The sequence below is a fragment of the Hippopotamus amphibius genome, chromosome 2 (assembly GCF_030028045.1).
Source record: "Hippopotamus amphibius kiboko isolate mHipAmp2 chromosome 2, mHipAmp2.hap2, whole genome shotgun sequence".
In the NCBI taxonomy this organism is placed as follows: Eukaryota; Metazoa; Chordata; class Mammalia; order Artiodactyla; family Hippopotamidae; genus Hippopotamus; species Hippopotamus amphibius.
Window position 1 is genome coordinate 227,594,429 of NC_080187.1, and position 21,142 is coordinate 227,615,570.

The window sequence follows — 21,142 nt, forward strand, 5'->3', positions numbered from 1 at the left end:
ATGGTTTCAGGGTTAGAAAGCACAGCTACTTTTTCCTTTTCAATTTTATACTTTAAGGCATTGTTTGAAATTTTTATCATGTACTTGTGTTTTTATTTAAATAAAGACGTTAATTACAAAAAGTAAAAAAGACAGTTGGGTTGGGTGTTTGAGACTATATTCTCTAATGAGAACCTGGAGGTATTTTGTTACTGTTCTTAACTGGAGGTGGGAAACAAAATACAGTTAACCAAGAAATCCCGTTAGGATGCCTGAATCTAAGGGAGACTGTTAAAAATGCAGATTTCTGGGCCCTACAACTAGAGAGAGACATTTGATACGTTTGGGGTGGGATCCTGGAACTTAACATTTTTAACAAGGACCCCAGAGGATTCTGATGCACGTGGTCTATAGGACACCCTCTGAAAACCACTACCCACCAGGTGATTATTCTTTTTTCCCCAAGACCTACCCCCAACATCACCACATGCAACTCAGCTCGCCCACAATTCTTTGCTGCCAATTTAAGGCAGATTACCTAGGTTTTGAGAATCAACCGTGTGGAGCAAGGCTGACCTCTCGGAATAAGAACATCATCAGGAGTCGGCCTGCAAAAGAACCAGCCCACCTCCACAGCCAGGCTGAGGTTTCCCTCAGAAAACAGTTCTTGGTCTATTTCATACAAATGTACCATCAAGTACATACAGTTCTGTGTCACACAGCATGAACACAGTAAGTTCAGCCTAGAACATTTCCAATGAGCTACTGTAGACATTTTTAAAAACCTCAGCACACGTATAGAACATAGGAATTTTAGCAATATTTACACCAGGTGACAGCTGTTGTCTTGTTTCTGAGGGCACACTTACCTATCTTCTACTATCTTATTGGAAGGATAAAAAACTTTGAATGAAAATCCACTTCTTGGAAAAGAGCCCTTTGGAGAGAAAAATGCCCACAAGTGAATACTCAACTTTTAAAAAAGAATCCCTATTTTTAAAATCAAACTCCTTGCTCATAACTTAGTTATAAGATGTGACTATAAACAGACAAGTTCTTGCATGCTCTTTATAGAGAAAAAATATTACTATAAAATATCTCCACTTGAAGCAAAAAGTCAAGTTGACTAGAACAGTCATGCTAACAAATGTGACTGGAAATGCTTAGGAGTGGTTCTACTTAGTATAAGAAATAAACAGTACTGGGTGATGCTAGATAAGCATATAAGACATTCAACCCTCATGCTGGAGAAGTCTTTCCTGCCCCCTCCCCAGTGAAAATCTGAGTTTGATGCCCTGCCATTGTTCCCCCAAAGCACTGTGAGCAGTAGGCACACATACAATTGTCTGTCCATTTCTAAACTTTGAAGTTACTGAGCACTCTGTCTTCTCAGTCTTTGCATCCCTGGCAGTAGCTCAATGCCTGGCCCAGTGCAGGCAGGCATTCGTGGGAGTAGGTATCAAGAAACAAAGAAGCAATGTCAAAACCAAGCCTTGGGCTTGCCCAAAAGGTATAAATAAGGTTAAAAAGAGATGAGGATGGTGTAGGAAGTGGTTGTTTACTCATTGACCGTATGAAAAAGTGGAAAAATTCAGAAATAAAATGGTCTCAGAGCATTAACTGTGAGAATACCCAGAGTTCAATTTAAATAAGGAAATAGCCTCATTGTGACAAGCATATCAAAATGTGAATAAAGATTCTACAAAAATCAGGCCACAAATTTCAAACAATGAAACTAGATCAGTTGACTGGGCGCATCCTTAGAGCAGCAGTTCCCAAGCAGGGACAATTTTGTCAAATACCTAAGAACATTTTCAATGGTTACAGCTGGGGGCTGCTACTGGCATCTAGTGGATGGAGGCCAGGGATGCTGCCAAACACCCTGTAGAGCCCAGGACAGCGCCCCCAAACAAAGAATTATTTGGTCCAAAATGTCAATAGTTCTGTGGTTGAGGAAGCTGGACAAAATAAATGTGTATGTGAGAAAAGCTGTAGGGCTGATGTTTCTAGAAGTGACCTAGATGCAATTAACAAGTACTAAAGTTTAAAATTCACAAGAATCAAGGGAACATACAGATTAAAAATCACAAGTAAAGATAGTTGACATAAACAGCAACGTTTATGCAGCATTTAGTCCCCAAATTCAAAAAGTCAATCATACATTTATAGAAATTCAGAAGCACCTTGATGACTCTGAAGCAAATTCAAGGTTATGCATAAAAATAAAATATTAAACTGTGTCCCAGTAAGAATTTCCACATTTATCAGGCTTAGATTTTTGGGACTTGGGCAATTACAAAAAAAAAAACTAAAACCATTAATATGTTTAAAGAGAACGAGATATGTGCTCTGAAAGTAATTTCCAGAAGGGAGTCCCAAGGCCAGTTACTTTGAAGGGGAAAATACTCATCTAGATTTATAAGCTTTGGTGTACTTTTTTTTTTTTAGAAATAGAATACTTTATAATCACATGCTCTTTTGCAAGTTTACAAACTTTCTGTTTATACCAAATTAATTCAGTGTTTCATTTATAGTATATTTTTATCGCACAGTAACTGAATAAACATATATTTTAAATTTAAAGAAGTAACACTCTAATCTTGACAAATTATGACTACATAATGTTAACTACATTCTTACAGGGTTTATGCAGAGGCATTCAGTATTGGTCAAAGTAAAAGGATCGTATTTGTCTGCAATGACAAGTAGGTCAGGCACAGGGTACACTCTCAGAGCATAGTCATATGCCCAATACACCGGGCAGACATAAAGAGGGAGAGGAGTCAGGTGTCCTTGGGATAAGACAGTCTTCACAAACTACAAAAGAATGACACGAAACAAACTTCAGTGCATTTGTAAAAGCTAAAAGAGCAACAGAGAATTTCAAATTAAATACTAATTACCAAAGAGACTTGGGAAATTTGAGAAATGATTGGGAAAACTGAATCACAGAGCTTTGGGAAAAATGATATAAAATGAAATTAACTATCCTGTATTTTAGGAGAAATTTACGAATTTTCATTTAACACCATAAAAGCTACTTCCCCAAATAGCCATTTTGGAGCAATTGTAGTTTTAGCTGTATTATAAACTCATTTACTAATTCTGTTCATCTAAAAATAATTCCACCGCTTAAGTAATGCCAAGAGTACATACTTGGCCTACATACACTTTAAATGTTATAAAATACGAAAAATGCTCCGTATGAGCTACTTCCATACTTGCAAATGAGGGTACACGTAATCAGGGATTGACAACTGGGAATCCTGAAGCTACAAGATAAACACTACACATCCTCCTGATTTGGGCAAATCATAGGAAATATTTAATAAACATGATAAACACAAACATTTTATTTAAACAAATATGTATATGTTGAAGTACAATATAAAATTTATGAGTTCTAAAGGCAAAACAGGAAGCTCCGAAGAAATTTCCTGCTCCTTCCGGGCTTTCTTCTGCCCATTAGGGGATACCTCAGTAAGAAAATAGAAACACTGATTTAGGAACAGAAATCACCTTACTGACAAAAGTGTGTTGAAATTATTTTGAACTATAAATAAAAACAAGAAAAGACCAAGTGATTAAGTGGCTTAACAAAATTTTATATAAAGCCACACGTAAGACACCTTAATGAAGAAGAGACAACTCACGTGATTAGGAATATCCAAACTGCTACTGGGAAAACGGACACAGTTTCTGCACATTTTATTCACTAAGTCTTCACGAAAGACGATAATTTCTTGTGTACAATACTGAATTCTGAAAGAAAAACAGTAGTTGAATGTGACTTCCTCAGAACAAAATATGAGGTAATTTTAAAGGCAAGATGTTTTATAATACAAAGCCATTCCCACTTCCCATTGTTCACCACAGCAAAAATTCAACCAGAATCTATTCACCCATTCATTTGACAGTGATTTACTGAGCTCTTAATATGTGTCTGGCACTATTCTAGGGATCAGCGAACAAAACAAAAAGATCCCAGCCCTCATGCAGTTTATATTCTATTGGGGGAGGGCGGTCAGAGAAAATAAACACCAGGCACGATAATTATATAGCATGTTGGAAGATGATTAAGTGTGGGGCAAAAACAAAAAGGCTAACAGAGATCTTTTGTGGGGAGGGACAATCTAGAAGGCTGGAGTATTAAATAGGAGAATTGGAACAGGTAGGGCTCATAATGAAGTCTGATCTGAGCACAGGCTTGAAGGAGGTGAGAGAGTCAACCAGACATGCAGAGGAAGAACACTCCAGGCAGAGGGAAAAGACAGAGCAGAGACCCTAAGATGAACCATGCCTGGCACATTTAAAGCACAAAGGAGGCTGGAGTGGCTGGCATAAATGAGGAGGAGAGGAAAGGAGGAGAGGAAATCACCGAGGAAATCGGGGGCCAGATCATGCAGGGCCATGACTACCACTGCAAAGGATACGGGCCGTTACGGAATAACATGAGGGGCCCATCTTTCTGAATCAATGAGGGGGATGTGATATGCCTTATGGTTTAAAGGATCACTCTGACATTGTTAAGGATAGACTACAGAGGAGCAGGGGTAGAAGCTAGAGACCACTGAGGAGGAGATTACAGTAATCAAGGCTAGAGAAGATGGTAGAGGGTTGTAGAGGGGGAGGTATAGAGATGTGGCCAGATTCTGGATATATTCTGAAGTCCTTCTTCAAATTTTTGAAGGACTTCCTAGAAGCCTGCATGTGAGGAAAACCCCCAAAGTTTGGCCTGGACAACTGGAAGGATAAAGGTGCCACGAACGACAATGAGGAAAGCTACAGAACAGGGTTGGGACTGGCGGGGGAAGAAGATCAGAAGTTCAATCTGAAGCTACTAGACATCCACGGGGAGATGACGAGTAGGCAACCAGACATGTGAGTCTGGAGTCTGGGAGGAGCTTAGAGCTGGAGACATCAATGTGGGAGCTGTCAATACACAGAGGGTGTTGAGAGCCCTTAGACTGCAAAGGTCACTGAAGGAGTGAGTGTAGGCAGAAAACAGAGGAAAACCAAAGACTGAGGGCATTCCCTCAGCAAGAGCGCACGGCCACAGTGAGTGCCACATACAGTAAATGTGTGAGCCTTTCCACCTTCCACTGTAACTTTTTTTAAAGGATATGTAATTGGCATATCTATTTTAAAATCTCCATCCATTATTCAATGAGCTTCTAAATTCAGTATTAGTGAATTAAATATAGTTAAAATATTTTTAAAGTTCTGAGAAACCTAAAATAAGGAGAAATTTTCTTTTTCTTTTTATCCCATAACAATTAAAATTCAGAGACAAATTTTAAGAAGCAGGTTAATTTTTTTTTCACTTTTTTTTCTTTTTTGGCCACGCCACGTGGTATGCGGAATCTTAGTTCCCCAACCAAGGACAGAACCCACGCCCCCTGCAGTAGAAGTGTGGAGTCTTATCCACTGGACTGCCAGGGAAGTCCCAAGAAACAGGTAAATATTTGAATGAAAGGAAAAAACCACAACACAAAATACTACTACTTACCTGCAAGGATTAGTAGTAAAAACTGAAAATGGTACCCTCTGTCTGAATTCATTAGTGGTGCTTTCAGCAAATGGTGGCCTATAAAAACAATTTATGTGATATAGTATGTATTTTTTAAATTTTACAGAATTTTCTTTACTGTTGCAAATATCTGAATAAAACTTACCTCGGTAAGATGGAACCAAATCCAGGATCCTCTGGACCAGGTACAAACACAAACCGACTACTGTAGCAAAATACAACATAATTCATTCTAAAGATATTATTGCACAACTATACAGTGGTCTAAAACCAAATTATTGCCTTTAATTAAATTACAAATTTTTAAAAATTAAATGTCACGCGTTTAAATAAATGAACTACTAAAAGTCTCCAGACCAATACCATCCAATAGATCTTTTTGCAATGATGGAAATGTTCTATACCTGTACTGTCCAATTACTGAGTGCTTGAACTGTGGCTAGTGTGACTGAATTTTAAATTTCATTTAACTTTAAATGATTTAACTTTTTTTTTGGCCACTCCGCATGGCTTGCAAGACCTCACTTCCCTGACCAGGGCCCCCAGCAGTGAAAGCGCCGAGTACTAATCTCTGGACCACGAGGGAATTCCCTTAAATGATTTAACTTTAAATTTAAAGAGATACATGTGGCCAGAGACTAACATATTGAAAAGTGCAGCTCTAGACCCTTAGAGTAATGTCACCAAGAAATCTGGAATATGGCTGAAATTATTACTCTTATTTTCACTATAACTCTCTGCTAGAGTATAACATACATTATTGTGATAGAAGGACAATTTTAGCTGTTAGCTGTACTAATTTTCTCAACTTTTTCTTCCATCCATTTCTTAACTTAGGATTCATTTTTTGTGTTTCTTAAACAACACTTTAAATTAAAAAAAGGCAACAGAAATCATTACCTTTGGTGAATATTTGGGTATTCACATATTATATCTGCCAAAGTTTTTAGGGAATCTAAAAATTTAAAGGGATATTGAATTTTATTTGCATATGATATACATAAATCAAATCAAATAGATTAGATACAACTCTACATATTTTGAATGAAATTAAAATACATATTATTTCTTATCAATTTAGTTTATATAAATGTAGAAACACTTATTAAATAGACCCTCAATACCTTTCAAAGCTTGAACTTGGTTTTTTCCATGTGGTGCAGATGAAAAATTACCACACAGAATAAAGCAGGTTGGAGGTGCTGGTGAATAACCTGAAAATAAAAGAATAAACGAACATCACTTTTCTAGTCTAGAGATCAGATTAAAATCTTTTAACCATGAGTTTTTAATAATAAAACCTTACTGTTTTAAAAATACTCCCTTATTTTAATAAAGTTATTATTATAAAAAGTAGTAATAATAGTGCCCATTTATTTAGCACTTATTTTGTGCCAGGCCCTTCAATGGCTTCATTAATCCTCACAACATCCCTATAAACTAAGAGAGATTAAGTAACCTGCCCAAGGTACTAGGCTGCAGCTTAAATCCATTTCTGCCAAACTCCAAAAGCCTAAGCTGTTTTTCACTCTTGTACTATTCTTAGGACTAATTCTTATTTATCATGAACACACACACACACACACACACAAAGTTATTTTTCAAATGTAAAAGTGTAACTCTTTAAGATGAACTCATTTAAAATACTTCATGGCTGAATCAATGTTTTTTAAAAAAAAACAGACTACCCAAGGGCTTCCTAGGTGGTGCAGTGGTTGAGAATCCGCCTGCCAATGCAGGGGACATGGGTTCAATCCCTGTTCCAGGAAGATCCCACATGCCGCAGAGCAACTAAGCCCGTGCGCCACAACTATTGAGCCTGTGCTTTAGAGCCGGTGAGCCACAACTATTGAGCCCACGTGCTGCAACTACTGAAGCCCATGCACCTAGAGCCCGTGCTCCGCAACAAGAGAAGCCACGGCAATGAGGAGCCCGTGCACCACAACAAAGAGTAGGCCCCACTCACCGCAACTAAAAAGAAAGCCCACGCATAGCAAAAAAGACCCAACACAGCCAATAAAATAAAATAAAATAAAATAAAATAAAATAAAATAAAAATAAAATAAAAAAATAGACTACTCAAAAAGATATATATATTTTTAGGAATTTAGTTTTAAGACATGGACTCTTATACATAAGAGTTCAAAAAAGAACAGAAAAAAAATGACACCTACCAGAAAACATGGTGTGAAGTTTTTCCAAAACTTCTACTTGGTCCAACCAAACATCAGATATAAACACAAACATGGTATCTTTATTCTCATCCTCTAGTTGTTTTAGTTTTGCAGAAGTCTTCACAGATGTATTAGAAGGTCCTCCAAAAAAATTAATATTTCCATAGTATGCCCTAGGTAATTATAACACAATTATTACCTTCTATCCTTTATCCTGTTGGAGATATTTTTCTGATAATTCCACAAATTTAGCTTCTGTCTATCTAATGAGGTTATTTCCCCATCAATGTAAATCGTACCATGAAAATGTATTACTGTATTTGTAGCACTTAAAAAACAAAGTTTATGTAAATGTTCTAAAATGAGAAAGGAAGCAATACGGAAGCAGTAAACAAAGTAAGATAGGTAGACTATTCCTGTACCTTTTAAAACTTAGTAAAGCAAATATCAAAATAAATAATTTCCTATGTAGTTGAAAGTAGGAGAAATAGGTACTCAATTTGAATAATAACTAATAAAAGTCTCAAAAAAAAGTGCTAGCCATTTGACCAAGCAATTCCACTTCTAGAAATCTGTTCTAAGAAATTAAGGATGTCTACAAAGACTAACGTACATGCCAGAACTGGGAAGATCTGGAAGGAACACTAAAGCTTGCCAAAAATGGTCAGTAGGAAATTGGGGTGATCTTCCACACTCCCAGCCACTACTGCTCTTGCCACCCACCCTTCACTGGTTGCCATCCTACAGTTCCCAGCTTAAACGTACTACATCAGAAAAGCCTCTCCTGAGGATCCCAAAACAACTTAGATTTCCCCATTACACACATTTGTAGGACTTGGCACTTCTCTTTTGTAGAACTTACCAAATTTGTAATCATCTAATTATTCGGGTGAAGGTTTAATGTCTATCTTCCCAACCTAACACCTAGCACAGAGCCTGGAAATACAGTATATGCTCAAAACACATTGCTGAATGTAACAAATCATGTAATAAAAAAATATTTCATAGTAATGGAAAATGTTGACTGCATATTATTAAATGAAGAAGCAGGTTACAAAGCAGTGTACAGTCTGTATCCATTTTTAGGGTCCAAAAAAAGGGAAGAGATATAAACTCTTCCCTTTATGTATGTGGCTAATGTGTATCCACGCATAAAAAGAAACTGTGTATATGCATATCTTGTTAGAGTTGATTCTTGTTAAGTCGCTGTAATTATATCCTATAAAGTCGCTGTAAACACTGCATTAGGGAATACTGAACCCTTGCTCCTAAGGAAAATATGTATATATATCAGATAGATTCTAATATTAAATCCTAAAAACAACAACAACAACAACAACAACAACTCATCTTGGTAGATTCTATTTTCTTTATTTTCTCAAAAGAGAAAGCGAGGTTCAGGTTCAGAAGTGTTAAGCGACTCGCCATCCCAGTAACAGGTGCCAGTGTTAGGTTACAATCTTGCAGTTATCAGAGGAATGAAATAAGATGATATAATCATATGATGATTTCAATTATATACCCAAACACAAACCAGAGCATCACAGACAGAAATACATATTAAGCTGCTTCTTGAGAAATTAAAGCTTAGAAAGGCCTCACTAACATCTTCCATCCTTGGTTCATGGAATACAGTAAGTCCCCTACATACAAACCTTCAAGTTGCAAACTTTCAGAGATGCGAGTGTGCCCCTGGATGCCAGCTGTTGTACTGTACTACTTACTTTTCAAGGTACTGTACTGTAAGATTAAAAATGTTTTTTTTTATGTATTATTTTGTGAAAAATATTACAAACCTATTACAGTACAGTACTACATAACCAATTGTATTAGTTGGGTACCTAGGCTAACTTTGTTGGACTTATGAACAAATTGGACTTACGAACTCACTCTCGAAATAGAACTCGTTCGTATATAGGGAACTTACTGTATAAGGTGCAAAGACAAGAGCAAGAGGAAGGCCTATTTTCCCAAGAAATACTCTAGGAATTCTAGGAACTCTAACAACACACTGGGCTCAGAAAACACAAGTCACATGCCCTGTACCAGTGAAAGAGAGCAACAGGGCAATGAAATCCCAGCAAATCTGTACCCTAAAAAAAATTATATGGGAGACTAGGCAATGGTGGGAAGGCATTAGTCAGTGCAAATCCTTTGGGGATGGGGCCACGTTGTAGACCTATTCGTATTCATTTATCCTTAAAACAGTATTTTACATATAGAAAGAACTCAATAAAACATCTACTGTTGAATTCACTGACTGCCAACAGAATACAGCCCTCTGAATTTTACTTTGGAGGTATTTTAAGAGAAAAGTAATTTATAATCCTAATAGGAATAAAATGATTATTTTACTTCAACATACTTTATGACACCTTATACCAGTCCGTTGGTGTACTACACACACACACACACACACACACACACACACACACAAGTTTAATTTAGAGAAACTGGGACAATTTAAATGGAAGATTATTTGAGACATTACAGTGAACTCTTGGCTAAACTGAAACGAACGGTAATACTCATGGCCAGCTTCCTCAATTAAACCTCTCATTTCGAAGTAGCAATTTTGAGGCTTGTATGAAACTAACACATCAAGACAACAGCAATTATGCTTAAATATAATCCAAAAAACAAAAAACCTACCATGATATAAACCTAGCCACAAACTAGCACTAAAAGCACTCACTTAAAAGTAAGCTGGCTTCAATCCCACTACTGGGCATATACCCAGAGAAAACCATAATTCAAAAAGATACATGTACCACGACATTCACTGCAGCACTATTTACAACAGCCAGGACATGGAAGCAACCTAAATGCCCATCAACAGATGAATGGATAAAGAAGATGTGGCACAAATACACAATGGAATATTACTCAGCCATAAAAAGGAATGAAATTGAGTTATTTGTAGTGAGATCAATGGACCTAGAGTCTGTCATACGGAGTGAAGTAAGCCAGAAAGAGAAAAACAAATACTGTATGCTAACACATATACATGGAATCTAAAAAAATGGTACAGATGAACCCAGTGGCAGGGCAAGAATAAGAATGCAGATGTAGAGAACGGACTTGAGGACACAGTGTGGGGGGAGAGCGGTAGATGGGACAAAGTGAGACAGTAGCATTGACATATATACATTACCAAATGTAAAACAGATAGCTAGTGGGAAGCTGCTGCATAACTCAATGATTGGTGACGACACAGAGGGGTGGGAAAGGGAGGAAGGGAGAGAGGCTGAAGAGGGAGGGGATAGGGGGATATATGTATAAATATAACTGATTCCCTTTGTTGTACAGAGGAAACTGCACAACAGCATAAAGCAATTATACTCCAATAAAGATCCGGAAAAAAAAAAAGTGAGCTGGCTTGATGAGGGTTTGCATTCTCTGTGGTGTGAGCAGCACTTTCCCCCGGATTATGTACTTCCGCAGGAAGAGAAGATGCACGCCAAAGGCTGCCTGCCAGTGACTCCCAGCCAGCAAACGTGGCCTTGGCACCTGATTTATACAGGCATACTGGGACTACAATCTTAATCCTCACACTTCTTCTTGAAAGCATCACCATCATTATGGAATCTCAAGATAAGAAGGCAATTACTTTAATTCCCCCAGATGCTTACTGGCTCCAGGAAGGTAACACTAAACATCAAAGCAGCAGCCAGCTAAGAGACTGACTAGGTGTGAGTGAGGGTGCACACACATACTCTGCCCAAAGTGGGCCATCACTGCAGTACCGATGTCCCAGGTGAGAATTCAGGTGCGAAGTGTGGCCAGATGTCATTGTTGGAGGGCACTCAGAAGTCTAGACTTTTATGAGAAATCTCTTAAGTTTCAAATATTGGAAACTAATTCAAAATGTGTTTTAACACCTCAAAGAGGAAAAAAGAAATGTCTGTAGACTACATTCAACCCACAGGCCACCAGCTACAGCTTTTACACCATTATTCAGCCTCTGCTCAGATACCTTGAGTGACAGGGGAACTCACTCCTCTCAGAGAAGGCCCTTTTGGAACCGTTCTAATATTATAATAATTTTGCATACATTAAAGAACTATATAATCTGCCTCTTGCAACTTTCACTCAGTAAAATACAAAAATAAGAGCTTTACATTAACATGGGAATTATATTCTTCTACATGTTTTCCGATCTCTTATCTCAGCTGAATTTCTCATCAATCCTATAGATAAGACTAATAGATTGGAAATCTTTCCCAGTTAAAGCCAAAGTACAGAGATGCTATTGCAATCAATCTGAAGTCAACTCACTAGTTTTCAGTTTCATGTAAAGCCCAGTCTTTTAACTCTCATTTTCCATTGCTCTTTACCTTCTGACACAAAGCCTGAGGACTTGTAATGATTGAGATATGATATACTATCTTACATTCATTACTGCCAGTAGTATAAAAGTCCTATAGAGTTTAAGTCAAACATTTTTATACCTAGTAGTACTAGAGGGTTCAGTGGGTGGAAATCCAAAGGCATTGACATGAAACACCTGATCTTCAAACCAACCTGAAAGAAGATAAGTAACAAATCACTTTCATTTGTCCAATTCTCCTACTTGTTTGAAAGGACAAAACTATGGAACACAAAGCAGTAATGTTAAGCCATCGTCTCATACCCTGTCAACTATGGAATTTACCAGTCCCACTGGGCTACAAAACAGCTTCAGGTTCACAATTTTAGTTCTTCAGTTTTTGTTTTGGTTTGGGGGGGGGGACTTTTTGCTACACTGTATGGTTTGCGGCTTGTCTAGTTCCCAGACCAGGGATTGAACTGGGGCCATGGCAGTGAAAGCGCCAAGTCCTAACCACTGGACTGCCAGGGAATTCCTGACAGTCTTAGTTCTATCAAAAAATAAAAATAAAAAATTCATGAAATAGTAATAGATTTAAAAGTAAAACTTTTCCCTTTTTTATTTCACAATACATCTTAACAGTACAGACAGATAAGGTACACAGATTTTTTAAATGTCTCATTTTATGACCGTACGTACAATCTGTTTTTTCAACTTCAAGATTTAATTCATATATCATACAACCCTTTAAAAGTGTATACTTCAGTGGTTTTTAGTATATTCGCAAGTTGTACAACTATCACCACTAATTTCAGAATATTTTCATCACCCCAGAAAGAAACCCCATGCCTATCAGCAGTCTGAGAGTTATTTAATGTCAAAAGTATGCTCTCATAATCAATGTTCTCCAGAGTTACAAGATGTTAACATATTTTAACCAATGTAAAAAGGGTTTTACTGTAGAATGATGAGGGGGACAGGGAAAAAATATACTGACTTACCTTCTGCTAAGACAAAGCATGACTCTGTGTATAAACCACTATGGAACTGGTACACAATAATTGAGGAAAATAATTCTGTTTCTATGCTTGAGGTGGTGATAAAGTCAACATACATTTTGGGCTCAAAAGGACTTCCAAATAAATTCAAAGACTTCACATTTAAAACTCTGAATAAATCATAGCTTAAAAAAGTTTAGGTTTAAATATCCCCATATCTGATTCTAAGATGTAATACTGACAGTACAGATCATTCTTAGCATGTTATAAACTTCCTCAGTGATTTGTCTGGATTCTCCAAATAAGGGGGAATTAAAGGTTTTTTGTTTCTGGTTAGTTAGGATTATGTCTGTAGATTCCTACGCCACCATACAGAAGTTACACTAAGAACCCAAATACATTTGAGAATGATATATAATCAGTTTTCCCAACTCATCTAACAGATGTAAAACAAAAAAAGTGAAGGATATAGCTTTACTAAGATCCAGTTGTACTGTTCCTGTAGGATCTTCCAGAAAAAATTTTCCCTAAAAAAAATTAAAAGAAACATCCACATTTATGTAAAAATGAACACTATGACAAAACAATTAAAATACTGACAATTTTGACAACAGAATATAGTAGAGAGTACAGTGGATTGTTAAAAAATCAGTAATTCCTAGTTTAGACTTCTCCATTTGCTAGTCTGGTGATCACAAACTAATCACTTAATTGAGACTCAGAGTCCTCATAGGTACCTAGACAATGACCACTGCCAACCAAGAGATGGCAGGAAGAACACTTGCTGGCTGCCATAAGAGGGGCCTCACCAGGTGCCTTCACCTGAAAGAGCCAACAGCATCTCCCAGGGAGCAGGATGTGGTCTGCAGCTTTGATTATTTAGAAACCCGGTATTCTCTCTTCAACCAGAGGTCAATGGGGGACTAATTTCAGTCTATGCAAACTAGTGGCCTGTATAAGACACTCCTTCCTGATGTCTACTCAGGAAACCAAATGCAAAAGAAAAGGTTACTTGGTGATTCAGGTAGCCACTTTCAGTGAAGAATATGTCCCTGTGCCCTCTGTAAAAATACTGTACGTAACTGACATTCCATCAATCTGAAGGCTGAAAATAAAGGTTGGATGCTTATCAAGTTCAACTTACCTCTTTTAACTGGGTTATCATACCAAGAACAATCACATCTCCGATTTTGGTTGTACTGCCCAATAGGGTTTCTACTGTCTTAAGCTAAAGTAAAACAAAATAAATTTTTAAGAATTGAAAATATGCTCTTTTAAGAAATCTTTTTATAAATAAGTAAATTCAGAATGCACATTTCAGTATTTACAACTATTTTACAGCAGAAAATCAAATAAAACTTAGAAAGTATAATTTTACCCTACAAAAAGCTAAAATATTAACTGATAATGGCTTGGAAGAATTAATGCCTTAAGAAATACCATATCAACACAGGCCCTTACCAATGACTGAAATTTTATATCATATTATTTTGAATAATAAGTATATTTATCTTTAAAATATAAAAAAGAAACACAAATTTTATTTGGTCAGTAACTCTTCAGTACCTGAATACTAGTGGGCTATTTAAAAAGTTGTATTCTAATTTCATTTAGTATTTTGAAAGTCTGTCATTATTATTTACATTCTCAATCTGATCCTTATATTTTTATCAGAAAGTTAAAGGTAGTAATAATTGGGGCACTATTTTTAAAGAACCCTTTCTGACCCTTTTCTATATCTATAATCCTAAGTATATGTTAATTTATGTTAATACACACATATATAATTTATAAGCGCATACCCAGTTTGTTTTATTTGCAAAGATAAAATCATATTATTTATATTATTCTTTAACTTAACTTTTTAAGTTTAACATATCTTAAACATTGTTCCATTTAACTATATATAGATACACTCTTCATTCTTTTAATGGACAGAGATATATATAGTATATATACAACAATTTACCAAACAACTTAAAGGACATAATCACATCATCCCATAATAATCACTGTTAACACCTGACATTGACGTTCCTCTTTAAAAACGTGAACCACAAGCAATACAGGAATACGTTTATTTTAAACAGTTTTAAAAAATGAAATACAGTACTTAGGGATAAACCTAAAGAAAAGATATGTAAGACATGTATTTTAAAAACTGGGTTAGGTAAAGATTTCTTAGAAATAATACCAAAAATATGAGCCATAAAAGAAAACTTGACGGGGATATGTGTATAAAAACAGATGATTGAACTTGGTGTACCCCCCAAAAAATAATAAATAAATAAATTAATTAATTAAAAAAAAAAAGAAAACTTGATAAGTTGGACTTTAACAAAATTAAGAACTTATGTACTTCAGAAAGACCTTTACGAGAATAAAAAGACAACTTACAGACTTGGAAAAATACGGCAATTCGTAATCAATTAATAAAGTAGCACAGGAGTACAAAGCTATAACAAGATATTTGTGAGGACACCATATTTGCAGTTTGCAAAGGGAGAATGCCATATAGGGACTATAAATGGTGGTTTAAATAGATAATATGCCAGCAGGGATATAGAATTAAACAGCTTGGCAAAATAACATTATTTCGCTAAGCCTTAAAGTTATTTTGGCAAAGAGGAGAGGTAAAATAATCCTTCTGGGCTATGGGTATCTGAGTTGCCATAGGAATCCTAATACATATAAGAAAACACATAGACAGTCATTGGTAGAGAAATATAACTACTGCCAATTTCCAAAACAATATAATTTTTTCTCCAACAAAAGTTAAAAGCAGAAACTATCAAATTCTATAAATGTTTTCCCCTTATGGTGCTTCCATCAAACATTAAGCATTGGCTAGTATTATTGCTTTAGTACCTATCAGACGGCTCATCACTGTGAATTCTGATCTAACATGGTAGAGAACTGAATGAGCCTTAGCAGAGGCTGGGCCTCTTCAGAAGCTATTTGGAACCTCACAGAAATGGTGGGGCCTAGCCAGAAGGAGCTAAGGACGATCCCCCAGCAGGATTCCATGTGCTGAAGGGGGAACAAAGCCACAGATGGACTGATGCTGACCAGGTGTGTTGCTAGAACAAAAGTGACGGTGCTGTTTGGTAACCACTTTCTGAAGTGTAACAGTGGAAGAAGCACACGTGGGAGAAAAGAGTCTCCCTCTCCCCAGACAACCCTGTGGCCGGCCTGTGCTCTCTCATGCATTCATGTGGTTTCTTTAGTGCCTTCAGTAAAATTTTCTCTCCAACTGATACAACACATCTCAGCAGAACAAAGTGTGGGGGGTCACTAGAAGGCTGGGCTGGGCAAGAAGCAAGATTTTAGAGTATGAGCGAGGGCAGCAAGGGTAATGCTGAGGGCTGGTCAGGAAGCCAGCGTATCATCCAGCAAATGGACCAGGGGGACTATGGTTCTGTCCTGGTGGCCAGAGACTATCTGGGGGCTACCACAGTCTCAGGGCCTGCCCCAAAGAAGGAATTAGTTGCTTCTATTAGAGATTTGCAGGGCCTAGCACAGTTAGCTCATTAAACAGTTATCAGTTGTTCATTTTCATTTAGAATTTAATAAATTAGAATAAAGCAATAAATATTAAACTTGTATACTTACACCCCTTAAATAACTAGGATAAAGTTCTAACCTGAAATTTGCTTCTGCTTTCATCAGGGTGAGAACCTATCACCGGAGGAGTAAATAATTCATGTCTGTGGGTCCTCTACAAAAAAAGAAAGATTCACATGAATTACTGAGGCAAAAATTTAAAACTAAGATTCATTAAAATAGCACCCTGACAAATAGCACTGTCCTTAAACTAACATTACTATTATTTATTCTCAACAAATCTGAAAACCCACAAAATTTAACGTAGAATTTTTTTTTAAAAGTCATTTCAAAACTTTTTTAAAAAAGGTCAAGGGACTTCCCTGGTGGCACAGTGGTTAAAATTCTGCCTGCCAATGCAGGCGACACGGGTTCAATCCCTGGTCTGGGAAGATCCCACATGCTGCAGAGCAACTAAGCCTGTGCACCACAACTACTGAGCCTGCACTCTAGAGCCCACCAGCCACAGCTACTGAAGCCTGTGTGCCTAGAGCCCATGTTCCACAATAAGAGAAGCCACCACAATGAGAAGCTTGGGCACTGCAACGAAGAGAGGCCCCTGCTTGCCACAACTAGAGAAAGCCCAAGCGCACCAATGAAGACCCAAAGCAGCTAAAAATAAATAAATAAATAAATGGGGGGGGGGGGAGGTCTATTATGTACCTGGCAGTAGTGCACTCTGGGCTGAGGATATAAAGACAACAAATCAAGTTGTCATCCTCAGAGCACAGGGGCCAGTGAGAAAGAAGTGTCAACAGGTCACAACAGAACGAAGGACCCTGAGCAGAAGAGGCCATTTAACAACACCCTAAATGATAAAAAAAAGACTTCACTAGTAAGAAACAAAAGGAGGCTGAGACAAGACATGTCAGGCAGAGGAAGGGACGTGTCACAAAAAAGTTATAAGAGTAAAGGCGTATTCGGGAAGTGATGTGAAGTTTAGTACCGTTGGATCACAAGGTGCACAAGGTAGCATGTGGGACAATGCAAGAGATTGGCTGGAGCTTCTATTTGGGAGACTGCCCTGCCCCCACTGTGGTCCACACAGTTTAGTTAGGGCTGGTGCCCTTCCCCCTTCCACAGACAGACCACCAAGGCTTAGCAAACCAAAGTACTCCATCCCCGTGGCCACTGATTGGTTCAGGGTTGAGCAAGTGCCTGAAGCTGGGCCAGTAAAAGACAGATGCTAGAACTATTGGAAAAGAAGACCTCTCTAAGAATTCCTAAGGCTACTAGTGGCCATCTCTGTCACCTCACAGGGAGAACTTGTTTGAAAGTAAGATCAGTTTTTTAAAATTGCTGGGAGATGGAAAGAGGTAGATGCCTCATGACATTGTGTGAGCACCTGGACCCAGCCATGCTTGACACAGCTAGACCTCTAGACTTCTCCACAAGCCAAGAGGTTCCTTTTTCTGTTTTAGCAAGTCTGAGTTTTTGTATCTTCTAAGAAGAGGGACCCAACAATACAGACTTTGTATGCCAAACCAAGAAGTTTGTCTTATAGACAAAGGAAAACAACAATTTTGAAGTAGGATGATAAAATCAGATTTGTTTTCAGGAAGATAACTGCAATACAAATACACATGGACTATAAAATTCAACCCTTTCGATGAGGCTCGGGAGGGTTTAGTGACACCCCCAAATAATATCATAGGTTTTAACATATCATTGTTAGAAAGAAAAAAAGGAAAAAGAAAGTGGTATTTACCAAGTATCTTCTCTGTGAAAAGCACTACGCCAAATGCGGCAGAGGACACGAACATGGAGTGTGCAGTCTGACAACAGGGACAGGCGCCCCAAATGCAAGGTAAGGGTCGTAGGAGACACACTGAGTGGCCCGCAGGTTGAAAGCAGGAAGAGACTGCATCCAACTGGAGATCAGTAAGGGCTTCAGAAAAGAGGGGGAATCTGAGAAGGCCCTTCCAGAATTAGGAGGGTTTCGACAGTGGAGATAAGATGGAGGAGCAGTAAGAGAGGGAATAGCATAAGCAAGTCACAGAAGAAGTGGAAGAAACAGAAACAAAAATTCCATGTTTCAGTTTTGGCTTCTCTGCTTTTCGGAGGGAAAAGGAGGGATTAGGCCAAAAAATGTGTGACAGGAAGATCTGTAATTAATCCAATAGGCAGTAAACTTCCTTGAAAGACTTGTGAGCAAAATCATGATGTGATCGGGGGTGAACTTTGGGAAGATTAATCTGGCAACACTCTGTAGACGATGAAGGCAGGAGAGAACAGACATCCTCAGTGCTCATTCTCCTCAACCTCTGTTCAGTGCTCATTCCTGCTGACCCTCCTCTCCTCCTGGAAACCTCCTTGTGCTTCTGCCATATACCACCACCCTGGCCTAGCCCTGAAACTCTATCCTCTTCCCTTTTCCATCATCTCTGCAGTCCCATCTACAACTCTAGGCGGATGTCTCCTAATCTCTCTCTACCCAGATCTCTTTCTTTAGCTCCAGATGTACATTTCACCTGATATCCTACTGGTAACCTTAATTCAAATGTGCGAAACAGAACCTGCCATCATCTTCCTCATTCTCCTTTTCCTATTTGTTAATATATTACCATTATTCTACCCGTCCACTATCTCAGGCTCAAAACCTTAATCATCTTTGAGTCTTCACTCTCTCCGTTCTCTTTCATGTCCAACCAGTCACCATGAATTCTGGCTTCCGCTGCTCCAGGACTGTCCCCTCTTCCCACTCCCCTTGCCTTCCTTCATTCAGGCTGTCATTTATGCCAGGACTAATACCACAGACTCTTGAAAGTCTTCTCTCATATTCTAATTCATCCCAAAATCTGCTGAGAGAGGACGTGCTCAAGGAACCCGCTACAATTGAGTTGCTCTGGTGTTTTAAGGCTCCTTGTACCAAGAGAACAGAGTCCAACTCCCAAGAGTGGCATCCAAGTCATTCCCATCACTTAGTTGCCACTTGACTTATTCCATGCTACTCCTCTTCACGAGCCTTCCTCTCCACACAAAGAAGCCTAATTCCTCATCATTTCCTGCATGGAGTCCACTTTTTCCTTCTGCTCTTTGTTCACACTGTTCACTACCTTTTCCCCATTTCCATAAGATCAAAGCAATCAAGGCCCATGTCAAATGCCATCAATTCCTTGAACCGTTCTCTGATTTTTCTATGGAATTATATTCCTTCTATATCACATATAAAATTCTACTTTATATTTATTTGTGCAAATGTCTTTAACTTCATAGACGCTAAGTTTCTTGACAGTAGTATAGTGCAGGAGGCAAAGGTTGGGCTCCAGAGTCAGACTGACTATAGGTCCAAATACTGTCCTTACTTATTAGATGTAACCTCTGGGCTAGTGACTAAACTTCTCTAGGTCTCAGCTTCCCCATCTGTAAAATGGGAATAATAGCATTTATACATACATTGATGTTATGATGATCAAATGAGATAAATAATGTCTGTAAAGATAAACAATGCCTGGCATATCAAAAGCATGTAAAAAATGTTAGCTATTTTTATCATCATGATTGTTAAAGAGAAAGTATTTTTTTCATATCTATATCCTCTATATGGTCTCAAACATAGAGAGCCCAATAACAGTCTATTGAATGACAAACTTGAGAGTATAAAAGTTCCTCCTTTAATTATCCCCGAGTCTTACCTAAGCTGAAACAGTCTCTTTCTCCTGCTCTGACTTACCTGGTGCAAAATTGTGTACCGTTCACGAAACAGCTCTGCTTTATCTCTTGCTGTCCCAAATAAATTTGGTGCAGGGTGGTTGGTCATTAATAAACTAGAAGAAAAGGAATGCCTATTTATGACTATCATAATACAGATCAAAAATGAAACAGGAGACTTGTATACTTTCCAAAAAAAAAAATGTACGTTTGAAACTAGCTTAACATCAATAGATGGCATACTTACGGAAGGAATTTTTTTCTTTCTGAATTGTACACAAAGCGTGGGATGTCAAACGCTCCTATGATATTGAAAATATGTTCTCTGAAAAACAACCCACAAAAACAGACCTGATTTACTAAAACATAAGTATTCCAAGTGGACATGAAAACTTGCATTATACTCATGTCATACACACATACTCTTCACAGATCATGTACACAATTTCTTGTAGTATCAAAAATAATATGCGGGTTAAGTTCTTAGTCTGTGCATTTTCCCCTCAGAGACAAGAAAGCACTGCCACTACTCTGAAGCAAACAAAAAATTTAACCAACTTTTAATTAAGAATGTCACCTGTTGAAAAAGAACTTTTACATATAAAATAGTCACATCTTAAAGAAATCTCTCCTAATGTGTACTACTTTTATAAGATACATTATTAAAGGGTATAATTTATTTCCAACAATTTTTTAATCCAAAATATCATGCGAAAGTGACTCAGGAAAAGATGTAAAACAGAAAAAGAACCCCCCAAATTCTGGGGGGATAATTAGTGAAGGATAATTCACAATAGAATTTACCTTCAGAGACTTTAATATCATAACCATGTTTGAATGAGGTTTAAAAAAATTTCACAGCCCTATTTTATAAATATTCCAACCTAAAAAATCTTCC

At 37.6% G+C, this 21,142-nt stretch overlaps 1 protein-coding gene across 2 annotated transcripts in view; it reads right to left on the reverse strand.

The window, feature by feature from the left end:
• POLE2 (DNA polymerase epsilon 2, accessory subunit) overlaps positions 1-21,142 on the reverse strand; it is a 29,508-nt gene that overhangs the window by 2,278 nt on the left and 6,088 nt on the right. The window contains exons 4-18 of one of the 2 annotated variants that reach the window (XR_009051480.1): positions 20,492-20,569; positions 20,267-20,360; positions 16,634-16,708; positions 14,135-14,218; positions 13,461-13,517; positions 12,994-13,042; positions 12,135-12,207; positions 7,684-7,856; positions 6,634-6,723; positions 6,410-6,464; positions 5,655-5,714; positions 5,489-5,566; positions 3,633-3,741; positions 2,620-2,796; positions 518-916 (exon numbers count right to left, since the gene is read on the reverse strand). Coding sequence is in view for 1 of the 2 variants with exons in the window: in XM_057723757.1 (XP_057579740.1) it covers positions 849-916; positions 2,620-2,796; positions 3,633-3,741; positions 5,489-5,566; positions 5,655-5,714; positions 6,410-6,464; positions 6,634-6,723; positions 7,684-7,856; positions 12,135-12,207; positions 12,994-13,042; positions 13,461-13,517; positions 14,135-14,218; positions 16,634-16,708; positions 20,267-20,360; positions 20,492-20,569 (1,320 nt within the window). In the remaining variant the exon portion in view is untranslated. The remainder of the gene's footprint in view (positions 1-517; positions 917-2,619; positions 2,797-3,632; positions 3,742-5,488; positions 5,567-5,654; positions 5,715-6,409; positions 6,465-6,633; positions 6,724-7,683; positions 7,857-12,134; positions 12,208-12,993; positions 13,043-13,460; positions 13,518-14,134; positions 14,219-16,633; positions 16,709-20,266; positions 20,361-20,491; positions 20,570-21,142) is intronic. The other variant, XM_057723757.1, reaches the window with a different exon arrangement.